General features: G+C 41.9%; 1 protein-coding gene across 2 annotated transcripts in view; it reads left to right on the top strand.

The window, feature by feature from the left end:
- The window catches only part of WDFY2 (WD repeat and FYVE domain containing 2), a 149,895-nt gene that overhangs the window by 119,793 nt on the left and 6,848 nt on the right, over positions 1 to 23,254 (top strand). For both annotated transcript variants that reach the window (XM_010951440.3, XM_045514071.2), the window contains 5 exons: positions 3,812 to 3,938; positions 15,255 to 15,360; positions 19,118 to 19,219; positions 20,080 to 20,210; positions 22,491 to 22,599. In XM_010951440.3, coding sequence (XP_010949742.1) covers positions 3,812 to 3,938; positions 15,255 to 15,360; positions 19,118 to 19,219; positions 20,080 to 20,210; positions 22,491 to 22,599 — 575 coding nt within the window. The remainder of the gene's footprint in view (positions 1 to 3,811; positions 3,939 to 15,254; positions 15,361 to 19,117; positions 19,220 to 20,079; positions 20,211 to 22,490; positions 22,600 to 23,254) is intronic.

Genomic DNA, 23,254 nt, shown 5'->3' with positions numbered 1-23,254 from the left:
TTGAGAATCTCTTCTAAGTAAATCAGAAATGTGAACCAAGATTTATGTACAGAAATGTTCATCTTAGCAAAATTTATAGTAGTTAAAAGTTGAGAAAAATCTAGTAAATAAAATATCCCACACATCCCTGTGTTGGGTTATTAGGCAGCCATTAAAAATTCCCTTTATCAGCATATAGAAGAATATAGCTAAATTTTATAATGATCAAAACCTTTTACTTTTAAGAATGAGTCATTTGTGTTAAAAGTTACCGGTCGTATTGTGGACGTCCAAGGCAGGGAGAAGCATATAATGAAACATTGAGGGGAAGCAGAAATCTGGAGGGAAGTACGAAGAAATGGAATAAATGATTTTCATCAGTTAAAATACCATAAACCCTGGAAACCCACAACCGTTGGCGCCCTGGCTCTCATTCTTTATCCCTGCTCTAGGTTGTGGAGGGCGAGGAGAGTGGCCTGGGGGTGGACGAGGCTGGAGGGGTGTGGGTCTGCACTGCTCTGGAAAGCAGGCTCATTGTTAATGGGGTGTCATTGCTTCTAGGCCTTCTCAGTAGACAGAGGGCTTATTCTAACCTCCCCCCATTTGTAACTCCCACTATAATAGCGAGAAACTGAGCTCTCATTATCCTCAATTCATTTACTTAGTTGCTCAATCCTAGAATACACGTAAAATAGTTCCAGAATTGCCAACCTGTATAAACTATAGCCCTGTGAAATACAGACTCACTGAGTACTGCATTTGTGTACAGATCTTTTTTTATTTGGTTTATTACCATTTTCCAAAGTTAATTTTGTTGATTCGTCCCCTGACCCCCTTCAGTGAGGTTGGATCATTCACTTATGTATAACACAGCTGGGCTCACGTGCTTCTGTTTATATTTCAGTTTAAGTCCTCCACCCACCCCCACCCCGCTAGGAGACACACTCTCCTAGTTTTTATGTTTTACTTGTTTTTGAGTATGTGAAACACTAAACTCGGAACCAAACAAAAAATATGTGATGAAAATGTCACTCCCCTTCATCTGTTCTCCATTCCCAGTGCCCAGCCTCTTCCACACACCTGCTCTAGGTAACAAATCTCATTAATTTCTCATCTACCCTTTTTTCTTAGATGTAGGTAGCATAATGTAGATATTCTTTTGCCCTTTGTCTTTTTCAGTTTATAGTTTATTCTGGAAATTGCATCATATCCATCCAGCAGGCCTTCATCCTTTTTCATGGCTGCTTAGTATTCCGCGTGGAGTTTATTCACCTACTCTCTTGTATGAGCGTTTAAGTTGTTCCCAATGTTTTGCTGTTTCAAACAACGTTGAGATTAATAGCCTTGTACATATGTATTTTGAATGTTATTTGATGGGAGTGGGGACAGTCTCTTGAACACAAATTCCTGGAAGTGAGAACCTGGATTGAAAGCTAAGTGTGTATGTAGTTTTGTTGGGTGTGGTTCCCCCCATATTACTGGTTTGCATTTTCATCAACAGTGTATGAGAGTGCTTTGTCTCCCCAGAGCTTTTATAACAAAATGTGTGTCATACTTTAAAATTTTCTAGGCAAGATTTTGATGATGGCTTATATAAGGATGGTAGCAGCAGAGGTGGTGAGCAGTGCTTAGATTCTTGATACATTTTGGAGGAAAAACCAATTCAGAGTTTATAGTGGGTTGCTTTGGAGGCCAATCTAACAGTTTCCCGACCAGGGTTCTCTCCAAATCTGTTTAAATATTAGGTATCAATATTAACAGTCTAAATTAGTAAATTCTTTCTGCTTGTCTTACATTTATGAAGCTTTGGGTGACTCTTGGACCAGCCTTGTTATAATATTCCAGTAATTATATGGCACTATAACAGGTAATGCTGCTGCTCTAACAAATGACTTGCAGCATTTCAGTGGCTTAATGCAGTGGCTTATTTCTCGCTCATGTAACAACCCAGTGCGGATGTTCCTGCTCTCTTCCATGTGATGATTCAGGGTCTCGGGATCCTTCTAGGCTTTCTCTGTGCCCTGGGGTCATGGAGTCCTCTAGGAGAAAGTGTAAAGAGAAAGTAGAAAAGGGACATCCTAACTGCCTTGGCCTGGAAGAGATGCATATGACTTCCATGTGCTTTCTGGGTTCCATTGCTGAGAAATCACATGCCCCCTACTTGCAAGAGAGACCAGTGAATGTGGTCCAGCTTTCCAGGGGGTGCTGTATATACAGAAGGGGGAACATGAATTTCAGTAGACCATTAGCTAACTCTGCCACATATAGTTAACAAAGTGAGTCATTTGAGTACTGTGTGGGAATAAACATTTTGCAAGATGGAATGCATATCTTGAAGCATTCCAGTCTCAGATACTGCAGGAAAGTTGGGGGTGGTATATGGAGTTTGATAACGGGGAGAGAAGAAGAGATAACACAGGAGAAATTGCTTGGCTTTGAAAGGCTAAGCAAGCATCGCAGAGGAGTTGGGGAATGGTGTGTGTTCTTACGTGGGCAGGAATATAGACAAGCAGAATGCTGTGCAGGTATAGGAAGAAGCTGTTAAGCATAATCCAGAATAGTGGGTTTTTTTTTTTCTTTTTGTCCTTGAAAAGGTATCTTCTGAAACAATTATATGAGAGAAACTTTCTTTAAAGCTTTTGTTTTTCATTTTTTATTGTTACTTGTTGAAATATAGTTGATCTACGGTGTTGTATTAGTTTCTGGTGTACAACGTAGTGGTTCAGTTATACGTATATGTTCTTTTTCATTATAGGCTATTGCAAGATATTGGATGTAGTTCCCTGTGCTATACAGTAGGACCTTGTTTACCTATTTTGTATATAGTAGTTTGTACCTAAAAGCCTTTAAAGTGCAGTACTTCATTAGGACAAATTGATAGGCTAAATTTTAAAAATGTCAGATTCCAACAAATAAGCAATTTTGTGTTCTTTTCAGAATACAGTATTTTTTAATAATGTAAAAAATTAGTATTCTTACCTTCTTAAGTATTCATAGGCTTTGTGCTCATCTTATATAGAAAAAGTTACTATTGTTCTCAGTACAGGGAGTGTGATTTACAAGGGGACTGCCAGGGAAGGAAGTCTGTCGTAATATTTTATAGCCACACCACTGGAGTAATGCTAATAACCAGCACTGCTGCTGCACACTGCAGTTTACAGAGTGGCCTCTGTAATCGAGGCAGTCTTTCTTAACTGCTGTCCTAGTGAAGCAGGTGGCTGTCAGGTTGATACCATCATCGACAGCAGTAGTAGTGCTAATCGCATTCCCCCCCACCCCCAATTTACAGTTGAGGACACTGACACTTAAGGATGTAAGTAGTTTTTCCAGAATCTATAGATTTAAATTCCCAAAGAACAAAAGTAAATTTTAAAGTCTCATGTTGTTGTCTATCCATATCTGTGTTCAAGAATTTAAAAAAATCTAACTGAGCTTTTTAAAACTCCACTTACTTCTCATCTGTTATTGTAGGGGTGGGAGGTAGGTAGCAGCTTTAAAAAATACGGTGACTATTTCCAAACAGTATAATATTTTCCATTCTTCTTAGAATTATGTCTGTTGTTTTGAAGGTCAATTAATTGCCTCTTTCATTTCCCTTTGGTCTTTACGGTAATTGATTTTATGGGACATTAAATTTTGGGAGAGAAATCCTTAAAGGGTGTGACTTTTATTTTCGGAGCTAGTTTTTTTCTCTTTTGGGACTTACGTGTTCTTTCAGCAAAAGTGTGTTGTCAGCCAGGAACTGCACGAGACCCTCACTCCTTTGCTCTCACACTGTGTGAATAACGCTGTTCCTTTGCGACTGATGTCTGGCTGTTATCTGTCTTCTCAGGTGGGGTGACGGCTCTCTGTTGGGACCCCGTCCAGCGAGTGTTGTTCTCGGGCAGTTCTGATCACTCTGTCATCATGTGGGACATCGGTGGGAGAAAAGGAACGGCCATCGAGCTCCAAGGACACAAGTAAGGCCGCTGATGCTTGTGTAAAGAGCTCTGAGGAAACATCCCCAGCTGCCTGCGGGGCCAGAGGCGTGCAGGCCAGCCCCAGGGACAGGATCTGAGCGCGGGAGTAACATGGCAGGAACGCAAGTAATAGTCACTTTGATTTATATCCGGACGTAGTGTGTTTACTTATTTATACCTCATTTTATTCCACAGAGGATTTGAGACTGCTTGCAAAAGCCATAAAACAGAACAATGGCAGCCAGGAAAAAAACGGTAAAAATTAGAACCAGGGAAGAATATGAGTCAAAATTTGAGAGTGAGAGAAAAAACAGCTTCGAAACACAAGCCATGCAGGCCCACAGAATTTCTGTAATTGAGTTCAAATGCTGCTTCAAGATCCCTGGCAGCTTAAGGAAAAGGGGAGAGAGAAAATCCTCACCCAGTACATTTTGTCCTTCACCAGCTATTTATTGAGTCCTCGCCTTGCTGCCTGTCAGGCTCTTCTTCCTTATGGGGTGGATTTCAGGAGGCTGAGAAGAGCAGAGAAAGCTCTGTGTTTCCTTGGAGCAGTTCTCAGACCTTCCCGTATACGAAGAATTACTGAGGAATCTGTTAAGAAGCAAATTCCTGGGCCCTGTCTTCTGAGATTCGGGCCACTGGTCCGGGCTGCGGGCATCTGTGTCCTAACAAACCTCCCAGGCAGGTGTGCTGGTGACCCTCGGACCGCACTCCGGTTTGTCCCGTGTGTGCTGCTCACGGTCCCTGGAGGCAAAGCATGATTGGTGCAGAGAATTTTCGATCTACTTTAGAACTCTAAAGCCAATCTGAATTTTTTTTTTTGTTTTTTATTGAAATATAGTCAGTTTATAATGTTGTGTTAATTTCTGGTGTACAGCATAGTGATTGATTCAGTTATATATATATATATATTCCTTTTCATATTCTTTTTCATTCTAGGTTATTTACAAGGTATTGAATTAGTTCCCTGTGCTATATAGTAGGACCTTGTTGTTTATCTATTTTATATATAGTAGTTAGTATCTGCAAATGAGTTGTTCATAACTTGTAAATTTTTCTAAATGATATTAAGAGTGACTCTAGTATCAGACTCTAATATCAGCTCCCGTGAACTGACTGATTTAAAGCATCATTAGCTCTGCCTGTAGATCTGCCTGGAAACACTAGTTTTAAAAACTTCTCCTGAGTGGTTAAATTTATAGTTTGGGAGTATTGGATATGAGCTAATTCAATTTTAGAGGGCCTATGCACGAATCATTATTTTTTGTGTTAGAGTTTAGTTTTAGAGAAGGCGCTATTAAGCCCTTCTTTCCCACATGAGAGAACAGATCAGTTGTCTGGGGCTACGCCTGGCTTGTGGGGCCACTGGGACCTCAGTATCAGCTTATTAAAGGAATCGTTCCCTTGTATTTATCTCCATGACAAGGGGACATATATCGAGATCACGTAGAAGGAGTTGACATCATCCATGTAAGTGAAGAGAAAGGGAAGCCAAGTGCAGTCCTGTTTAATAACACTCGGTTATTATCTCATCTGCCAAGTAACTCCTGCTACTCGGACTCACTCAGCGAAATAAAATACAGGCTTTGAATGAAGACCAGTACTATTTGTTGGACCCATTCAGGTTAGCACATAACTAGTTTTATTTCTGCACAGTGGTTCACGAAGACTGCAAGCAGGCAGGTGTCACAGGGCTCACTGCCAGCATCCCTGGGTGCCGCATGTCCTCGGGCAAAACGTTGTTCTGGGAAACTTGCACCGATAGTTGGGTAAGAAAGGAAAAGCTATGTAGTTGAGTTGGGGTCTCTCAGTTCCAGAAAAATGGAGCCTAAACTGCTAGGTCTTCCATTTCTAAGAAATACAAGCTTGGCCTTTTAGAAAATGGAACAGACTGTCCTTGGAGTCCATCCTGATAGGATCCCACCCTGGGAGCTTGGTGGGGCGGGCAGACTGGGCGATCTGGAGCTACCAGTCAGAATTGGCTTTAAACAGGAGTAACGGCAGAAGGCCTTTGCCTGGTGCTTTATTTAATTCAAGCTGAGTAATAAGGTGAACTCTTTGAAGGCATTCTTGTCACCAGGTCTTAGCCTATGAGGGGTTGTCCGGGTGCCACAGAGCTGGGAGAGGTAACTCCCTCAGCATCCCTGCTGTCTGTGAGAGTGGTTTGAATACCCGAGGTGGGGAAGGGGAAGCTGTTGGAGCTGCTGGAAGAAGGACGATGGGATCCACAGAGAAGGTGCACGCAAGAAGGGGCTAGGCCATCAGGCAGGAAAAGGCCCGCTTTCACGGCAGCCATTCCTTTGCCCTGAAGATTGGCCACTGGACTGGCATTTGATTCTTGTGTTGGAGTAGCGCCTAATATTTTGTCAAAGAGCTCTCTAAACACACAGACACTTCCATTTGATCTTACAGTCACCCTATGAAAGAGAGAGGTCAGATGTCATCTTCTCGATGAGAATATTGAGCTACCATCCTCAAAGACCCCAGCTAGGGGTCTCCCAGACTTTAGTTCTGTCCAGCGGAGACAGCTACTCAGAACCTTCTTTGTATCCAGTGCCGTGCTAGGCACTGGGATACAAAAAAAATGACCATTGAATAACGTGGTCCCCGCCATGTCTGATGATGTTCTGTCTCTTTTCTGCTTTAGAGGCCAGAGATTTTCTGCTTGGGGCCCCAGGCTGCCCCTCGATCTACTGCAATATCTCATTTTCCCACCTTCCCCCAAGGTGACTCTTTGTGGGTAGAGTTCCAAATCGGGGACCGATTTGGTGAGCTGGGGCGCCGTGGAGAGCTGACCAGTCCTGAGATCGCCGCCCCTCAGGGTGGGGAGACTGCCCTCTCCTCTTCTGGAAATGTTTAACAGCTCCCCGTGTCTTCTGTCTCGGGTTCTGAGCCTTCACACCATCCTTCAGTGGCAGAAATAAAACATTTATGTAGCTCGTTTGATTTGGTGTGTAAAATGCCATCAAAGCAGAGAGAGCGTTAGCACAAGTAAGTGATTGATGACAGCAAAGATGTTTCCAAGTCTGAGGGAAAAAAGCTAAGAAAGTATACTTCTAGAGAACAGTATTATCTGCATTTGCAGCACTTTGGTGTTTTTATTCCCTACAGCAAGTGGGACATGATTGCGTGCTAGCTCTGTGGAAGGAAAGGCAAAGAAGATGTTCTAATTTCAAGGACCAGCTATGTTTTTCAAGAGTCAGTTACCAGTTGGATGGATATTATCGAAGCATAAACCTGGACATTTATTGTCCCGTGCTCACCTTTTCAAATCTAATAATGGTACTTGGACTTTTTAGATCCTTTTTTATTCTTAGATAATACCTATCATTTCATGACCAACTTTATGACCACACTTTTCTTTCTAATAGTGTTTTCTTAGGCTTCTAAGACTTTGTGGCAATTTAATTTAATGGTAACTTAATTTAAAGCCCACGGAAAGGGTCTGAGTGGTCCCTTGTGATGAGTTCCTCCCCCGAGACTGGGATCCGCGGGTTACATGAGGCTCGGGCTCAGCCATGACCCTCAGCACACGTGGCCTGTGTATTTGCTTCTTCTTTCCACCATCCCAGCTCGTGGTTTCTCTCTTTCTCCTCTTACCATTGTTATAAGCATTCTCAAATTATTTTGGTAAAGAAATAGGCTATTCATAAGTAGTGTTCATTGAGACAATTTGTGCTCTTCTCTTGTATCAAGTAAGTTGCACGTGAAGTTAGTGCAATGAAAGAAAGTAAAATTCTTGCATTCAGCTTCTTCTAGGTTTGGGGGAGGGGACCAAGGATAAATACATATGAAAGTTCTCTCCCCTTATGACTTCGAAGCATTTCTCACCTAACACTAGAGACTTATTAAGGAAGAGGGGATTAACTATTCGGCTAAACACATAATAGATCAAATTTCAGCTATTAGAGTTCTCATAGAAGGTAGCATCTTGTCAAAGATAGAGGGGCTGCATCGTATGGTCACTAAGTGCCAGGTCTGAGCCAGGCCAGGCTGTGTACAACTCAGCCCTCCTGCTGGCTGTGTAGGCCTTGACCAGGCACTTCATCTCTGATCCTCAGTTTCCTTGTCTAAAATAGGGATAATATTGGAAAGAAAACCCCTCAAAGTTTGTCAAAAACCGTAAATGATATAATGCATGTAAAATAATTAGCACAAGAGGAAGAGGTCGTTAGTGGCAGCCGTTAACATTATTCTTGTTAATGAAAATGATAATAATTCAAAAATCAAGCTTTCAGGTAAGATTACTGTTTCCCTCTGATTGTAGCATTTCCAGTGGAATTATTGCCACATCTACCTACTCCCTCTACTCCTAATACATTCAGCAAATGTTTACTGAGCTCCGTCCACATACCAGTCATTGTATTGGGCTCTTAGGACCCAAAGGTGACTAAACAAACAGTCCCTGCCTGTACGGAGCTGTGCTAGAAGTGTGAGAACGAGGTAGACGGGGGACAGTTTGATCCAGATCTTGGGAGATGAAGAGATTCTCATAGTTCTCAGGATCAGGAGGTATTACCCAAACAGCACAGTGTTTTCAAGAAATTGCAAGTGGGCAGAGGACCGGTGGCTGATCTGAACTTTTACCCTAGCCAGTTAAGAGCAAAATGTTGTTGATGCTCAAACCAGTGTTTCCAGAAAGGAGACCTTGAGCGTCAGGTTCAGACTTGGCTGTGGCCCAAGGATCGCTGGGGAGACAGATCCTTCTGGGGTCCCTTTGGTGTGAGTGAGATAACCCTAGATGTCATTTATTCCAGAGACCTCTCACGTGTGGATTGCTCACAAGCCTTCTCTGGTCCTTGGAGACGTGGATAACTTAGGAGCGTGGGATTTTGTATATGAGAGAGTAAAATGCATAAGTGATTAGTTTCACCAACTGGACTAGGGTTTTTCATTCTTTGGGAAGTTTCATTTCTTTGCCATGTATTTAAGTCCCCCCTACTCTTAGGGGATGGAATAGGGCCTAAGTTGACATTTGGGTAGACGTTAACCTGTGTCTTAACATCTGTTACTATAAAGAGACTAAGGGCTTCTCTACCCTTCTTCCTTGAGAAGCATCAGACTCAGGACGAGTGTCATGGATGTGTGACCTGTGCAGTCATACGAGGCCTCACGCTTAGAAAGGCCTCATGCTTGGCTTAATGCTCTGCTGTCACCACCTTGTAATTCTTAATAATTTTAGCAAAGGGCCCTGTATTTTCATTTTGCATCGGATCCCCCATATTACATAGCTGGGCCTGATCAGACATGTTGCCTCCAGGGCTGGTGAGAAAGGAAGTGAAGCCATCCCACTAAGTATAGTCTTTGTAAATGGTGGGTCCTGGTGGTTGTGCCACGTGGGGTCTTTGTACACTCATAAAGGCATTTGCAGTGCAGTACGTGGAAGGCGCATCCATGAAATAATGACCAGTTTTGAGATGCTTTCTAGTATAAATGCTACAGTGATGCCAGATGAAACATGAAGGCAAGAAGATATCTTTATTCTTTATAACCCTTGATCTGTGAACCTGGGGATGTCCCCTCATCTTATTTTTAACTGCAGGGTGGTTATATCTTTAAATACTTAAATCAGGAAGTCCCCAAGCAGCTTTATTACAAAGCTTGGATCCAGCATTCATCATTGTGTTCTTCTGTGTTGAAATACTAACAGGACTGGAGTCCCATAAATTATGTGTCTGTTGCTGAATGTTGCTGCCAGCTCTGAGTGGCAAAGCAGTTCCTTCTGTAGCTTATTTTGGTTTTGCAAGATCGTTGATGTGTATCAAGATGCCTTAACAAATGAAGTGGAGCTCAAATCACTGGGTTATGAGGCTGCTCAACTAGATAGATTTTCCTTCTTGCCCTTGATTGTCACTGTGGTGGCAGTCCATACTCTAAAATATATGAAATAACAACCAGGAGAGATAGAAAACAACTTTGTTTTTTATTGAATACATGTCAAAGGTTTTATATTAGTCATTAATTAATAAAGGAACTGGTAAGATGTTACTTCCAGTTAAAAGGAAAATCCAGAGTAGAAACATGCATAGACAGTGGAGAATGCTAAGTGAATTTGTGTTTTCACAATTTGCTTCTTCTTAGGGAGAGAGTAGGGCATCGGAATTGGTTGTATCTTCACTGGACAAGACTCATGTACAATAGTATCAGCTTTCTGTAACTTACAGAGTTACAAGATAGCACGAAGATACTGAAGGTACAGACCCCCACAGAGTCAGATAGTCTGGAGGGGTGTGTTAGACCACACCTGCTATTCCACTGGAAAGATACCCAGTAATTTCTTTTTGCCCATTTCAAAGTTTTTTGGTCTACCCAAGGTTCTTCCTCCCTCTTCTCCCGTAATCATAATCGTCTCAAAGATTATTCTTGATCACAAGAAAAGGCTGGTCTCATAAAGTTTGGCCTAATTATTTACAATGGTGCAGTGAGAGTGTTAATTAACCCTATAGATCACCTTGGTTTGCTTTGCAAATATGGATCCCTTCAGTATTAAACAACTGTTAAGCCCACAAAATTTACTTTTGCTGAAAGTTTTTATAAGGAATCTTGGAATGGGCTTTTCAAAGCCCATTATCTGCTATCCCAAGGCTAAGAAACCAAGCCCAAGAAAATCTCCACCGTTTTTCACCTATGGTCCTTATAACCGTGGTCAAATTCCTTGAGGTTTCCAAGATTTGCTAGATTCCTGGCCTGATAGCTTCCTAAGCACCTGTAAGACCAGGACTCTGCAAACCAGGTACCAGGCCAGTTTTCCTTTGAGGGGAAGGGGGTTATAGGCTTTGGCTCTCTTAGTTCTTAAAGAGGCTAGTCATATGTGACAGTGAGCATTATTATCCTCTCGTATGACACTCAGGGTAAGGGCTTGGTGGCCCAGGGATATCCTATGGATGGATTCTAACAAACCTGTGAAATAACTATATTGCTATGAAAATCAAGGGGACTCAGTTTTTGAATTGTAGGGGATCCGTGATAATTGGCTGTCATTTTTAAATGTTTGAAATTTAGCTTATCAAACAGAGTTGACTGCATTGAAGGTTAAAGATAGCGTAAAAAGAGAAAAGGCATCCTCATGTAGCCAGAAAACAGAACATTGAAACAGTATCAGCAGTATTCCAGATCAGTGACCACAGTAAAATCTTCCTCTTCAGTTCATTCAGTCCTGTGTCTTTAATTCTTGTTCTGCTGGTTCTTGGTTGAAAAGTCTGCCTTCATGAAGCCATCTGCATCCTGACTAAAAAGATTCCGGAAATCCAAGAAAATCCTGACTCAGGCCACTGGCACAGCTCACCCACGACTTAAGCAATGTCAGTTCAGTGGCCTTTGCCCAAGAGTCTGTTCTTTGAATATCAATATTTAAAAGTACCTGGTACATACAGTCCTTTTCCACGAAATTCTTGAGATTGTCCTTTCTGGCCTGTAGCCTGTAAAGAGCCTTCAGGCAAGCATCAGACTAATACGAAGTTATCTGTAGATTATAGAGGCTTAATGGTTAATTTTTCACTCTGACAGGAGTCAGAATTGAGAAGAGTAAAATTCTCTATTGAGCTACTCTACATAACTATTTCCTAAGAGTTTCTGATCAGTATTTCCCCTGAAGGTAAAAACATTATAGACAATGAGCTCACTGATAAATCTCCAGGGTTTTCCCATATAGTATATAATTTCAGAAATATATTAATACTATTTTACCCATACCAACTTAACCTAGGGAAAACTAGGCATCTCTTCTAATCTGACAACTCTTCCCTTGCAACTCTTAAAATACAACACAGTAAACAAAGGCGATTTTTGATCGCATCTCTCTTTTCATAAGGTAAAGGAAACAAATCTTTTTGATATTCCAGGCCCCATCTAGGAAATCACCAAGATAGTTTTAGGTGTAAAAATAACCTCAAAAAAATTGTTTCCCCCAAAATATGTAGAGTTCAGTCTGGGAAGGCAAAACCAAAATTAATCTCAGAAGATTTTCAGGTATGATTAAGATAGGACCACGGGCGCCTAAAAAACAATGCTTGGTTATCTGTAGAATCAAAGTAACAAAAAGAAGTTTGAAAATAAATATAGAATGTAACACAGTCTTAAAGAACTTAGGTCTTTTCACAGTGAGAGCACTTGTTCTTTTTCTTTCCTTAAATAATCAGCGACTTTTCAAGTTAATGTAAAGCTCTGAAAATAATTTTGGTGAGACACAGAATCTCTGCTAGCCAGGCAGATTCCATAGAAGGTAAGGAATAAGATCACTCTGTATTGTAATTCAAGGCATTAATCAGTAAGCCAGGGAAGCAAGCCATCAAAACTGAGGGAACTAGGCCAGAATTTTAATGTATTTTATACTTTTTTTGATTCAAATATTATAAACCAGAGCAAATAAAATTCACTTTCCAAGTTTTGTCTTTTATTTTTCTCTTTTATATTCTGAAACAAATTTATATTTTACTTTTAGAATTGCCTTCTCATTCACGCTCTCTCAAAAGCATACCGTGGAGTTTTCCAGAATGTACATGAATGACATCACAATAAATGGAGAAAGAGATATGTATCTGGCTCTCTCCTATTAAGCCAGACATTGGAAAGACTTGCACAAATGTTAAACGATGCATTTTGTCATTCATATATTTCATTTTGGGAAATACAGTTATTTTTCCCAAAATATATATTATTTATGTTAAAATGGATTTGTCATTGCTATCTTCAGATGAATCAATATTTTAAAAATTTCTCAGTTTTGATTCAAATACAATAATGTGGACAGTTATCACTCACTTAAACCAAAGCTCTTTGGTGTCCTCAAATGAGTTTTGAGAATATAAAGGGGCCCTGAGACCAGGAAGTTTGAGAACCACTGCTTTAAGAGAAAACTACTCTCTTTTTCTTCCCAAAACAAAAACACATACACAGTTGTATTTCTTTTTCATTATTGTACCTGGCCTAGTCTCAACCACCCATTTTAATTATAATAATTAACCAAAATAACTTATATTTCACAGAGAAGTTTGGGAAGAGAGAAGATGTGGATAACTGAGAACTTTCCATCACCTACAAGCATTTTAGCAGACTAGCACGGCTCCTGAAACACGTGACATAAATCACTTTTCCATCCCCTTGAAGTGGCAAAAAGGAACACATTCATTTGCCATGACTCACTTAAGTTACAGCCTCTCAGTAGCATATACGAATAAGAAGCAAACATACATAATCTTAATATTATGCTTTATAATCAAAGTTTCGGTATTCTCACTTACTTAGAAATTAGGTAGATACCCAATGACTGTCAGCTCAACTTAAATAAGTCCATTTTAAGTTACCTAAAGATTTTGGGAATTATCTTTAAATTGATATGCTACAAAACATAACTGCTGTATATATAAAAATTTTATGAGAAAAATTATTCATTTTAATTGAACTCATTTATTTTTCACAATCTTAAACATTTTATAGGCATAATATTAGCTTATTGACCAGTTATCCTGTATAAATTTAGGAGAAATCAACCCAAGTAAAATAAAATGTACATTTGCATTATATTTAACAGTGAATAAGTCAGAGAAAGATATAACTGTGTTTTAAAACTCATCATACTAGTATTATTTGCCAAAAAGTTACCTTAATTTTGGGAACTTGGAGTCTTAAAATATCACTGAGTTAGATAGTATTTTATGTAAAATAATTTGAAGTCTAGTAAACTTAAAGTCTTAGAGGTTCAATTTCCTTATTTTCTGTGAGGTTTAGGAATAGTCAGTTTATATAAACACCTGCTTACCTTTATAAGCAACTGCTTATAATTTAAAAGATGCCATAATCTAATTTTTTGGTACCCTCCAGAAATAGGAAATTTTCCATACATAAGTGGTAAAGGCGCTTCTGAATTGCAGACACAGACACACAGGGCTTAATAGCTTCAGTTCTATAACTGCAGCCACTAGTCAAAATAAACACAGAAGCACACAAAAAAAATCGCCAATCCAGATGTCGCAGAGTTATTTTCCTTCCCAGTGGGCACCAACTTCTTAATTGATTTGAGCTCAAAATAGAAAAATATTCAAACAAAACCAAACAAAAGAGATTCTCTGATTTTTCTCTTCCAAGGGAGAACAGATCTCTATTGTATTCTGTTAGTGTATCACTAAATTGTATGACCCTAAAACTGAATCATCCACCAGGAGGGAATAGCTTGCCGGCCATGTACAAACTAGAAAGAAAAATAAAACTCAAAATCAGTAAAGAGGGCATGAAAACTAGAGAAATAAGAGAGTCAGTGAAACTCAAGTCTGTGCTGCTCTGGATTCACACGGGGAGCCGTGCGGGTCCCTTACACCTCAGGCAGCTCAGGTTACCTGGCTCTGCCAGCTACACCCAGGGGGCATTTCGATAGACGACCTTAAAACTATAACATGAACAGATGGCACAGATTTTAGTTTATCGGTTAAGGAACCATTGAGATACTATAATCAGTTCAATAGCCTTTTTCGTCAAATGTTGGTAACTGACAGAGACTACCTCCTCCTGGGACCTTAGCATCTTAAACGAACTTTTTTTTTAAATTGAACTATAGTTGATTTATAATGTGTTAGTTGCAGGTGTACAGCAAAGTGATTTATTTATGCAGATACATACATATATGTATATGTTCTTTTTCATATTCATTATAGGTTATTGTAAGATAGTGAATATAGTTCCCTGTGCTAGACAGTTAATCCTTATTGTTTCTCTATTTTGTATATAGTGGTATGTCTCTATTAATCCATACCCCTAATTTATCCCTCCCCCTACTTTTCCCTTTGGACATAAATCGTAGCAACATTTTCTTAGATCAGTCTCCCAAGGCAGAAGAAATGAAAGCAAAAATAAACATGGACCTCATCAAACCTATAAGCTTTTGCACAGCAAAGGAAACCGTAAACAAAACAAAAAGACAGCCTATGGGCTGGGAGAAAATATTTGCAAATGATGCAATTGACAAGGGCTTAATTTCCAAAATATACAAACAGCTCATACAACTCAATAACAGATATAACAAACAACCCAGTCAAAAAATGGGTGGAAGACCTACATAGACATTTCTCTAAAGAAGACATGCAGATGGCCAACAGGCACATGAAAAGAGGCTCAACATTGCTAATTATTAAACGAGCATTTTGACTTTTTTTAAATCTTGAGTACTCTCCCAGTGACGGCATGTTGACAGTTCCATCCAGTTTCCGAGATCAGCACTTGGGTGGGGCCCTGGGTGAGCGTGCCCGTGACTGACTGCTGGGCTTCCTTCCCTTGGGGCTCACACCACTCTCCACAAGTGCCCCTGACTCCTGATTTCCTTTGCAGTGACAGAGTCCAGGCCCTGTCCTATGCACAGCACACGCGGCAGCTCATCTCCTGTGGCGGCGACGGTGGGATCGTCGTCTGGAACATGGACGTGGAGAGGCAGGAGGTAGGCGTCACTGCAGCTCAGGCCACCCTCCACAGCCCCCGGGCTGAGCTCCGCTGGAAAACACCTCAGCCTCCCCTCCTGCTCATTTCCTCTTTCCTTTATGACTAAACCATGAAATCAGACGCGTTGTGTCAGAAAATTTAAAATTCTAGTATAAATGGAGCTTCGTTTTTCTTTTTAACCCCTCACAAACTGGCACGCAACTCTCCTGTAATGGAGAGGTCATACGCATCTCAACTGAGACTAAGCTATTTAGACTTTAACAACAAAAGTTCAGGGGAGAAAAAGGAACGAGCCACTTCGGGTGGTTAAGCCCTCAGGTGTTAAGTGCCTGACGAAAATGGAAAACTTCTGTGCTTTTATGTTTTGGGGGGACATGGTAGCTAGTGTGTGAGAAATGGTGTTTGATGAAGTGAGAGCCCTTAGTCTGGTATTAATAGAAATCTTAGAAGTCATCACTTCTGTGTTTCTTTACGACTCATGTTCTAAACACTTCTCCAGGTATAAATATATACCTTGTCATTTTTAAGCACATATTTAAGTTTTATTGTAACATTCTTTTTTCAAAGAATTTTCTTTTTCATCTTTGAGCATCTTAACTGATTTGTTTACTAATATCCCCTTTGACACGTACTTTGAAGTTAATCATTTTCTCATTTCCCTACAGTTATGGTAGGTAAATTTCCCCTTTGATAGTGTATATTCTTCTAATTTATTTTCTAGCAGGATGCAAGGATTAGACAGAAAAGCAACACTTGAGAAAGACAAAAGCACTTTCCCAACTTCTCTCCTTTCCCTCACCCCAGTCTCATTCCAAGAGAGTAGTTGCTATTACCCACAATGCAGTGCCTTTTAAGTGCCAGTAATTAAATGCTTAAGAAGATAAAGCTTGATTTGCTCAAACCATAAATCCACAGGAGTTCTATTAGTAACTAATTAAAATGATCTTTACAGTTAGGGAGTGGGGAATTGTGGAATGTTGCTTTTGAAAGTACCACTTGGCCTCGTCAGTATAAAGACAGGGAGCTCGGCGCAACGTTTGCTCGTCGTGCTAGCTGGACCCTGTGTGTGATGGATTATTCTGCACGGTGGCCTGCTTTGGGTGAGGGCCAGTCACTCCTGGTCTGTCCTGGCTTCTTCCCAGGCCCGACTGACCAGAAGACCAAGGGACACAGCCTCCACCTTTGATAGACAGAGGCCCAAAGGAGGGTAAGGATGCGGTTTCCAGAGACAATACCAGATGATTGGTGGGCAGCCCTTTGAGTCATCTTGCTTAAATTATGCCTCTTGACATGCAGGTATATGGGCACTTGGTACTTCTTGACTGTTTTAAATCTTCTCGTTGAGGGATTTAAAGTTCTAAGTGAGCAGTTGGAGATGGTTATATTCACAAGTGTTATATTTTATAAACAAAATCCCCTGAGGTGTGTCTGTGGGGCACTTCCTGGTTGTGACAAGTGCTGTGCGGGGCTCAGCTTGGGAGGTCAGGGATGCGTACTGGAGCCGTCCCTGCCCTGAAGGGCTGGTAGCCTTTCTGGAAGAAAAGACATGGGAGAAATCAGAAAACCATTAAATGGTGTAAATGATTCGATCACAGTTAACGTGTGTTAGAGCCTCAGTGCTGGGCATGTAGGAAGGGGCGTTGTCATTGTCAGCTCAGGGTTTTTGGAAGGAGATAGCGCTGTGAGTGTGATAGGCCCGAATATACTCTGACTTGGTCAGGAAACACCAAGAGCCCAGACACGGTGAGCGGGAGAGGTCGCTCACAGAGCAGTGGACGCGGTCAGAGATGGTGCCGCAGATAGTGGGAGACCTGGAGGGGCTGAGCGCAGATCTGGTTGACATCTCGTAGGTTAAACGTGTGTTTATGCAGTTAATGAAATCCATCTTTCATCATTTTATCATTTTTAAAAGTATGTATAACACTTGTTCTTTGCAGAGAAGTTAGAGTGCTCGTTAACAAAGACAGTATCATTATTGGTGATCCCACCACCCAGAAATGTCACCCTTCACATGCTGGCAAACATCCCTCCTGACATTCTTCTCTTCATACACGTGTATGTAAGATTTATTTGACCAAAAAGGAATCGTACCACACATGCTGATTTTTTTTTCCCTTTTCAGATCTCTGCTCAGTTCCCTCCTCATAGACACTAACTGATACATTTCATGGACATCCTAAACCATGCTTCCTTATAAAAGATGTAGGGATATGTGTGTGTGTGAGAAGCTTTTTTGTAAAGCCTCCTGATTTTCCTGCATCATAAGTGTTCTGAAAAAAAATCACAACATAGATCAGTCTTCTAGGAGTAAAATGTTGTCTTTGGCTAAAAATTTTGTATTATTTTATTACATCTGTATTTAAACTAATTAGGGCATGAAAATTACCAAGCAAGTCAAGGCTTACTTCTTTTCTTCAATTTTAATAAAATAGACTAAGAATTAGAGCTCTTAAAATGTCATCTCTGTACTCTTTTTATTTTTTCCTCCTAAGAAAATGTGTAGCCTTAGGTTCATTTCCACCAAGTCCCCAAATCTGTTCCATAACAGGTCTTCCTCAGAAAAGGATTCCATCAACAAAGGGCTTCCCGAGCCCGCCCGTACTGTGCTGCTGTTGGTTGTGAATTGCAGAGAGGCGGGCTCTTGTTTACCACATTTCTCAAACTTGTTTGATCACAGGCCTCTTCTGCAGTAACTGCCCTGTGAGTCAAATTGGAGTGCCTTGCAATCCACTTTTGAGAAACCCTGGAGTTGGATGTATTTCTCCCAGTTCCTTGGGTTTGGTGACATGTGGGAAGAGACCAGTCTCTCTGCGAGAGGGTGAATTTACAGAGCTGCACATGGAACCCAAGAAGCAAATGCAGAGTCATCATATGCAGAATCTATAAGAGATTTGTTAAAGAACAGCTTTAAGCTTAACACATCTTTGAAATTTGTTTGGCATAGTTTAGAGTACTCGTGATGGGGTTGGGAAATCGTGAACAAGCCAGGATATTGTATGACTCATGAGGCAAGGAGCAGACCCTCCAGCCCTGCTGGGCACTGCCTTGGCAGTGGACCTGTAGCTTCCCTGAGTGCCCGCTGTGGTCAGGTTCTGTGCCCCCAGCACAGGTAGCTGTGCGCATGGGTGATGTGCAGGTACATATGATTGTACACAGTTAGAGCACATATGATTGCATGTGATCAGAGAGTATGAGATAAAGTCCTCAGTCCTCAACATAGCTGTCAGGACTCTGTGTGCGGCCCCTGCATCCTCTCCAGCCTCAACCCTTCATATCCTGCCCACCCCTCCACCCCCCTGGCTCACGCACACATGTGCTCTGGCCAACCTGCCCTCTCTCAGCCCCTGTGCCTGCCCTCCTCCCATCCATCGCCAGGTCTCAGTTTATCATCATTTGTCAGAGACAAAGTCCTGAACCTCAGCCTAGGGCATCCCACTCTCACAGCCTCCTGTGCTTCTCCTTCTCAGGCCTTTGGTCCTTATACTGATTTAAATAATAACTATTATTTATAAGATTTTCGTGTTTCGTCTTCCCTGATAAATTATGCACTCCATGATGGTAGAGATTCTTCTTATTCACCACTACATCCCCAGGGCCTGACCCATCATAGGCATCCAGTAAGTATTTCTTAAATGATCGAGAGATCACACCAGTTTCTTAGAAACACATCTTGCTTGTGTAAGTTTCAGCAACAACAGTGGTTCCCTTGTCCTCACTGCTTCTCACGTGACCTGTTCTGTGCTTTATTTGACAAGACCCCTGAGTGGCTGGACAGTGATTCCTGCCAAAAGTGTGATCAGCCTTTTTTCTGGAACTTCAAGCAAATGTGGGACAGTAAGAAAATTGGCCTGAGACAGGTGGGTGACATGAATGCTTCATCAAAATGTGCTAGTGTGGGAATAAGTTCACCGTGTGATCTTAGAAGAAATAGTATACCTGGGTGGGAGCTGTGGCCGGGGCACATTACTGCCCTGCAGTCGCTTTGGGACTGCACCCTAATTTATTCCCGTTCTCTGCCAAAGCTCATCCCTCCTGGATTCGGTTTCTGTAGTGACGTGTTCCCAGTGGTTAAGGGATACAATTTGAGAATTCTAGTGGCATCTACTGAAATACACCTTAAAATCCCAGGGGTCATGCTTAGCTCATATTGGCACCAATCCATGAAATTATTGTATATGGTATTTATTTCTTCTTAATAGTTCCACTTTCCTTCCTTCCATCTGAGTTTAGTTATTTAGATCTACTTATAGTGCAGTATTTTCCATCTGATTCCATGGTAGGGTTTGGTCTGCTGCAAGGAAACCAGATGTCAGTCACCTTTGAGCAAAGCCAAAGCGTAGACTGTGGCTTGAATCAGATTTCGTCCGTGTTCCCCTTCACCCAGCAGCGTAGTCTCTGGAGGTGATACTGCCTCTGTACACCCAGCTTTAAGATAACTCAGCTGCCGGGTGGTACCTCCAGTTAATACTGATGATAGTTGGAAAGAACCAAGCCTGGGGAGGGGGGCCTTGGGGCCGTGGCACAATCATGTGTTTCCCAGCAGTCTTTATTCTGAATTAACAGAGTCCAAAAAGAGGGGCACCTGGTGTGTTTCCTCAGTGTCCTGGGTTAGCATCCTCACCTGGATGCTGTGGGTACCCTCACCTGAGCCTACTAGGCGGGGCCAAGGCGCGCAGCGCAGCCGCAGTCGCAGTGATCATGTTTTCTCTCCCTCCAGCACCACTGCCGAAAGTGCGGGAAGGCTGTCTGTGGCAAGTGCAGCTCCAAGCGCTCCTCCATCCCTCTGATGGGCTTCGAGTTTGAAGTGAGGGTATGCGACAGCTGCCACGAGGCCATCACAGACGAGGAGTAAGTCCCAGCCACCTGCAGAAGCATCACGGTTCAGGGGAGGGTGGGATCTGAGCGCTGCGCGCGGCTCCGCAGCCGTGACTGGTAGTGCCGCAGTTCCTGCTGGTTTCAAACCGACCGTGGCGGGTGGGCAGAGCCCTCCTCTCCACCAAAAGATTGTGTCCTCTTGTGAGACAGGAGAGAGAGTGCAAGCTAAGAATTCATCTCTCCATTTCAGTCCCAGGGTAGGGGGCGTGGTGAGCCTTGAAAATAGATGTTCTTGGAGCAAACCCTCTCTGCCTGCTTATTGTCTCAAGAACTGCCCAGGAGTGAGGAGCCCAGGCTTCACGGTGTAGCTCAAGCTGCTAACTTAACAGGAGCAGATCAGCCTACAGGCTCCAGAGGTTTTATTTCCCAAGAAGAACTAAGCCACTTCACCTAAGAGGCCAGTACTCCCAGTTGCCCAGCTACTGAGTCTTGCTGGTCGGTCTTGCCCAGCAACCTGGAACCGGAGGTTACTGCGCCACTGTGCTTTTTTTGGGTGCGGGGGGGGGGGGATGTTGTCTTATTAATGTCAGCTGTTGCAAACTGTGCCCACGTCAGCAGAGTGCGCTCCAACAAGTTCCCTTCTGAGTGAATTACATACAGCAGGATTTCATAAGAGACTTGTCTGCCCAGTTCCCCCACCTCCACCCACCCCCGCACCTGGTATATAGGAAAATCATTTCAAGTACTAGATGGGTGTCTGAAAAGCTTCATGTAAATAGAAACATATTTTAAAGGCACTAGAGGAGGTTGGCATTTAAAGGAAACTCTTGGCAAATTAGCATTCTCTTACAGATGACCCTAATGTTTGTTTTTTTCATTCTTATTTAGTCATAGCAAATATAAATTAAGATGCCCTTGCATAAGTAAGCATCCATGTTCATGGATTATTTTCTGCTCATCACGTGATGAAATTAATGCGAGAGTCCTCATTAAATTGGAGAGCTGCGAGAGACATTAGAAATATTCTAGTTTGATTGTTCTTTAAAGTCACAGACCCAGAGAGCCTAAGTGACTACAAATTAAACCTAATTCTTTCATTCTAAATATTTTAAAGCAATCATTTTTAGGATACTGAAGATCTGTTCTCCAGATTGAGCTTAGAAAAAAAGAAAACAGCAGTCTTCAGAGAGCCCATGGCAGAGGAGTGGGAACTAAAACAAGATTAGAAAACTGACATCGTCCCTCCCACGTCTGTCCCGTGTCCCCCCATCAGCGTTCCCCTGCGTCTCCTCTGTGTCCCCTCCGCGTCCCCCGCCACGTCCCCTCCGCGTCCCTCCACACGCTGTCCCCTTGCCCACATCACTGTTTCTTCTGCTCCTTCTCTGTGGAAGCATTTGCATCTCTTCTAGAGCACCTAGGCCGTTGACAAGCCTTTTATTTTTTTATTTTTTCATTGAAGTATAGTCAGTTTACAATGTTGTGTTAATTTCTGGTGTACAGCATAGTGATTCAGTTATACATATGTATATATTCCTTTTCATATTCTTTTTCATTATAGGCTTTTACAATGTATTGAATATAGTCCTGTGCTACACAGTAGGACCTTGCTGTTTATCTGTTTTATCTATAGTAATTAGTATCTATCTACGGCCATACCACTGCATGCTCCCAATCTGTCTGATCTCAGAAGCTAAGCAGGGTCAGGGCTGGTTAGTGCTTGGATAGGAGACCAGCCTTCTTACCGAAAAAAAAAAAAAGCACAGATTAAAAAAATAAAAGGCAAATAACAGTGCTTGTTTATATGTTATGTTATTTGTTAAAGCATTAGAATGCTGCAGAAAAACTAAGTCTGCAGTTAGACCAGTGAAAAAGGAGAAAGAATGAATAGCCCTTGGATTAGAATGATAGTAGCATCTTAGGCATTTTACCAAGCGTGCTTTTTAAAAAATGAAATAGACAAAGGTATTTTACCAGCAAGGCCATCTGAGATCAAACTCAGCAAAAGCACTGGGTTATTTTAAACGTTTGTCAACAGCTCAGCTAGAGATTCTCACAGAGTCTATCACAGCAACAAATTCTTGAAAAGTTTTGGAAACTTCATCGTCTCTTGACCATTTTGGAGAATATATAAGAATCCTTTTTTTTTTTAATCATAATGTGTCATCAGGGAATAGAGGTGGATCTGAGGAGCAGTTCTAACAGTGAAGTAGTTTTGGCCATTTGGCTAAAAATTAGACCTTAATGTCACTCTAAATCTCCTTCATTTATGTACTACTGCTTTTAACTCTTGGAAACTTTCTTTGCTCCCTCCAGACGTGCGCCCACCGCCACCTTCCATGACAGTAAACATAATATTGTTCATGTGCATTTTGATCCCACCAGAGGCTGGTTACTGACTTCGGGAACTGACAAGGTTATTAAGGTAGGATGCTGTTGTTGTAGAAGCTTTCCATCTTTGGCCCTATGCAGATATACAGGGGCACCAAGGCTGCGTAAGGGCTGCTCAAAAGGTTACCCTTGAAAGCGAGCATTTTTGAGACCTCATTACAGGCACTGGCTGTACACCCCAAAGTGAGACATGGCTCTTGCCTGAAAGGAACAGCCATTCTCCTGGGGACATACTCTTAAAAAGACAGTTAATAATAGTCGCACGTTCAGCAGCCAAAAGAGTAACATAGGCAAGAATTACTTGAAAAGTTCAGTAGAGGGAGACGGTGCTGCTGGAGATGGCTTCATGAAAGAGGTGGGGTTTGAGCTGAGCATTGAAGAAGCCAACAAGTAATAAACAAGATCTTTTCCCAGTGAGGTCAGTTAGCCAGAAGCATCCCCCCAGGGCCTCTCTCAGGACTGTGCTGGACCGGTGGATTCAGTGCCACAGCAGAGGCCCAGGATGGAAGCGGCCACCCCTGCATCGTTCTCTGAGACACAGGCTTACCTGGTTCACTGAGCTCTACTTCCTGGGTCCATTCTGGTCCCTTCTTGGAGGCTGCAGGATGAGGTGGTTAAAATAACCCCCTTTGGAAGCTGCCAGCTCTGTGACTTTGAGCAAGTTTAAAGTAAATCATGGGAGCCTTGGC

The sequence above is a fragment of the Camelus bactrianus genome, chromosome 14 (genome assembly GCF_048773025.1).
Source record: "Camelus bactrianus isolate YW-2024 breed Bactrian camel chromosome 14, ASM4877302v1, whole genome shotgun sequence".
Taxonomy (NCBI): Eukaryota; Metazoa; Chordata; class Mammalia; order Artiodactyla; family Camelidae; genus Camelus; species Camelus bactrianus.
Note: the sequence above shows the minus strand (reverse complement) of the source record. Positions and strands in the feature narration are given on the sequence as shown.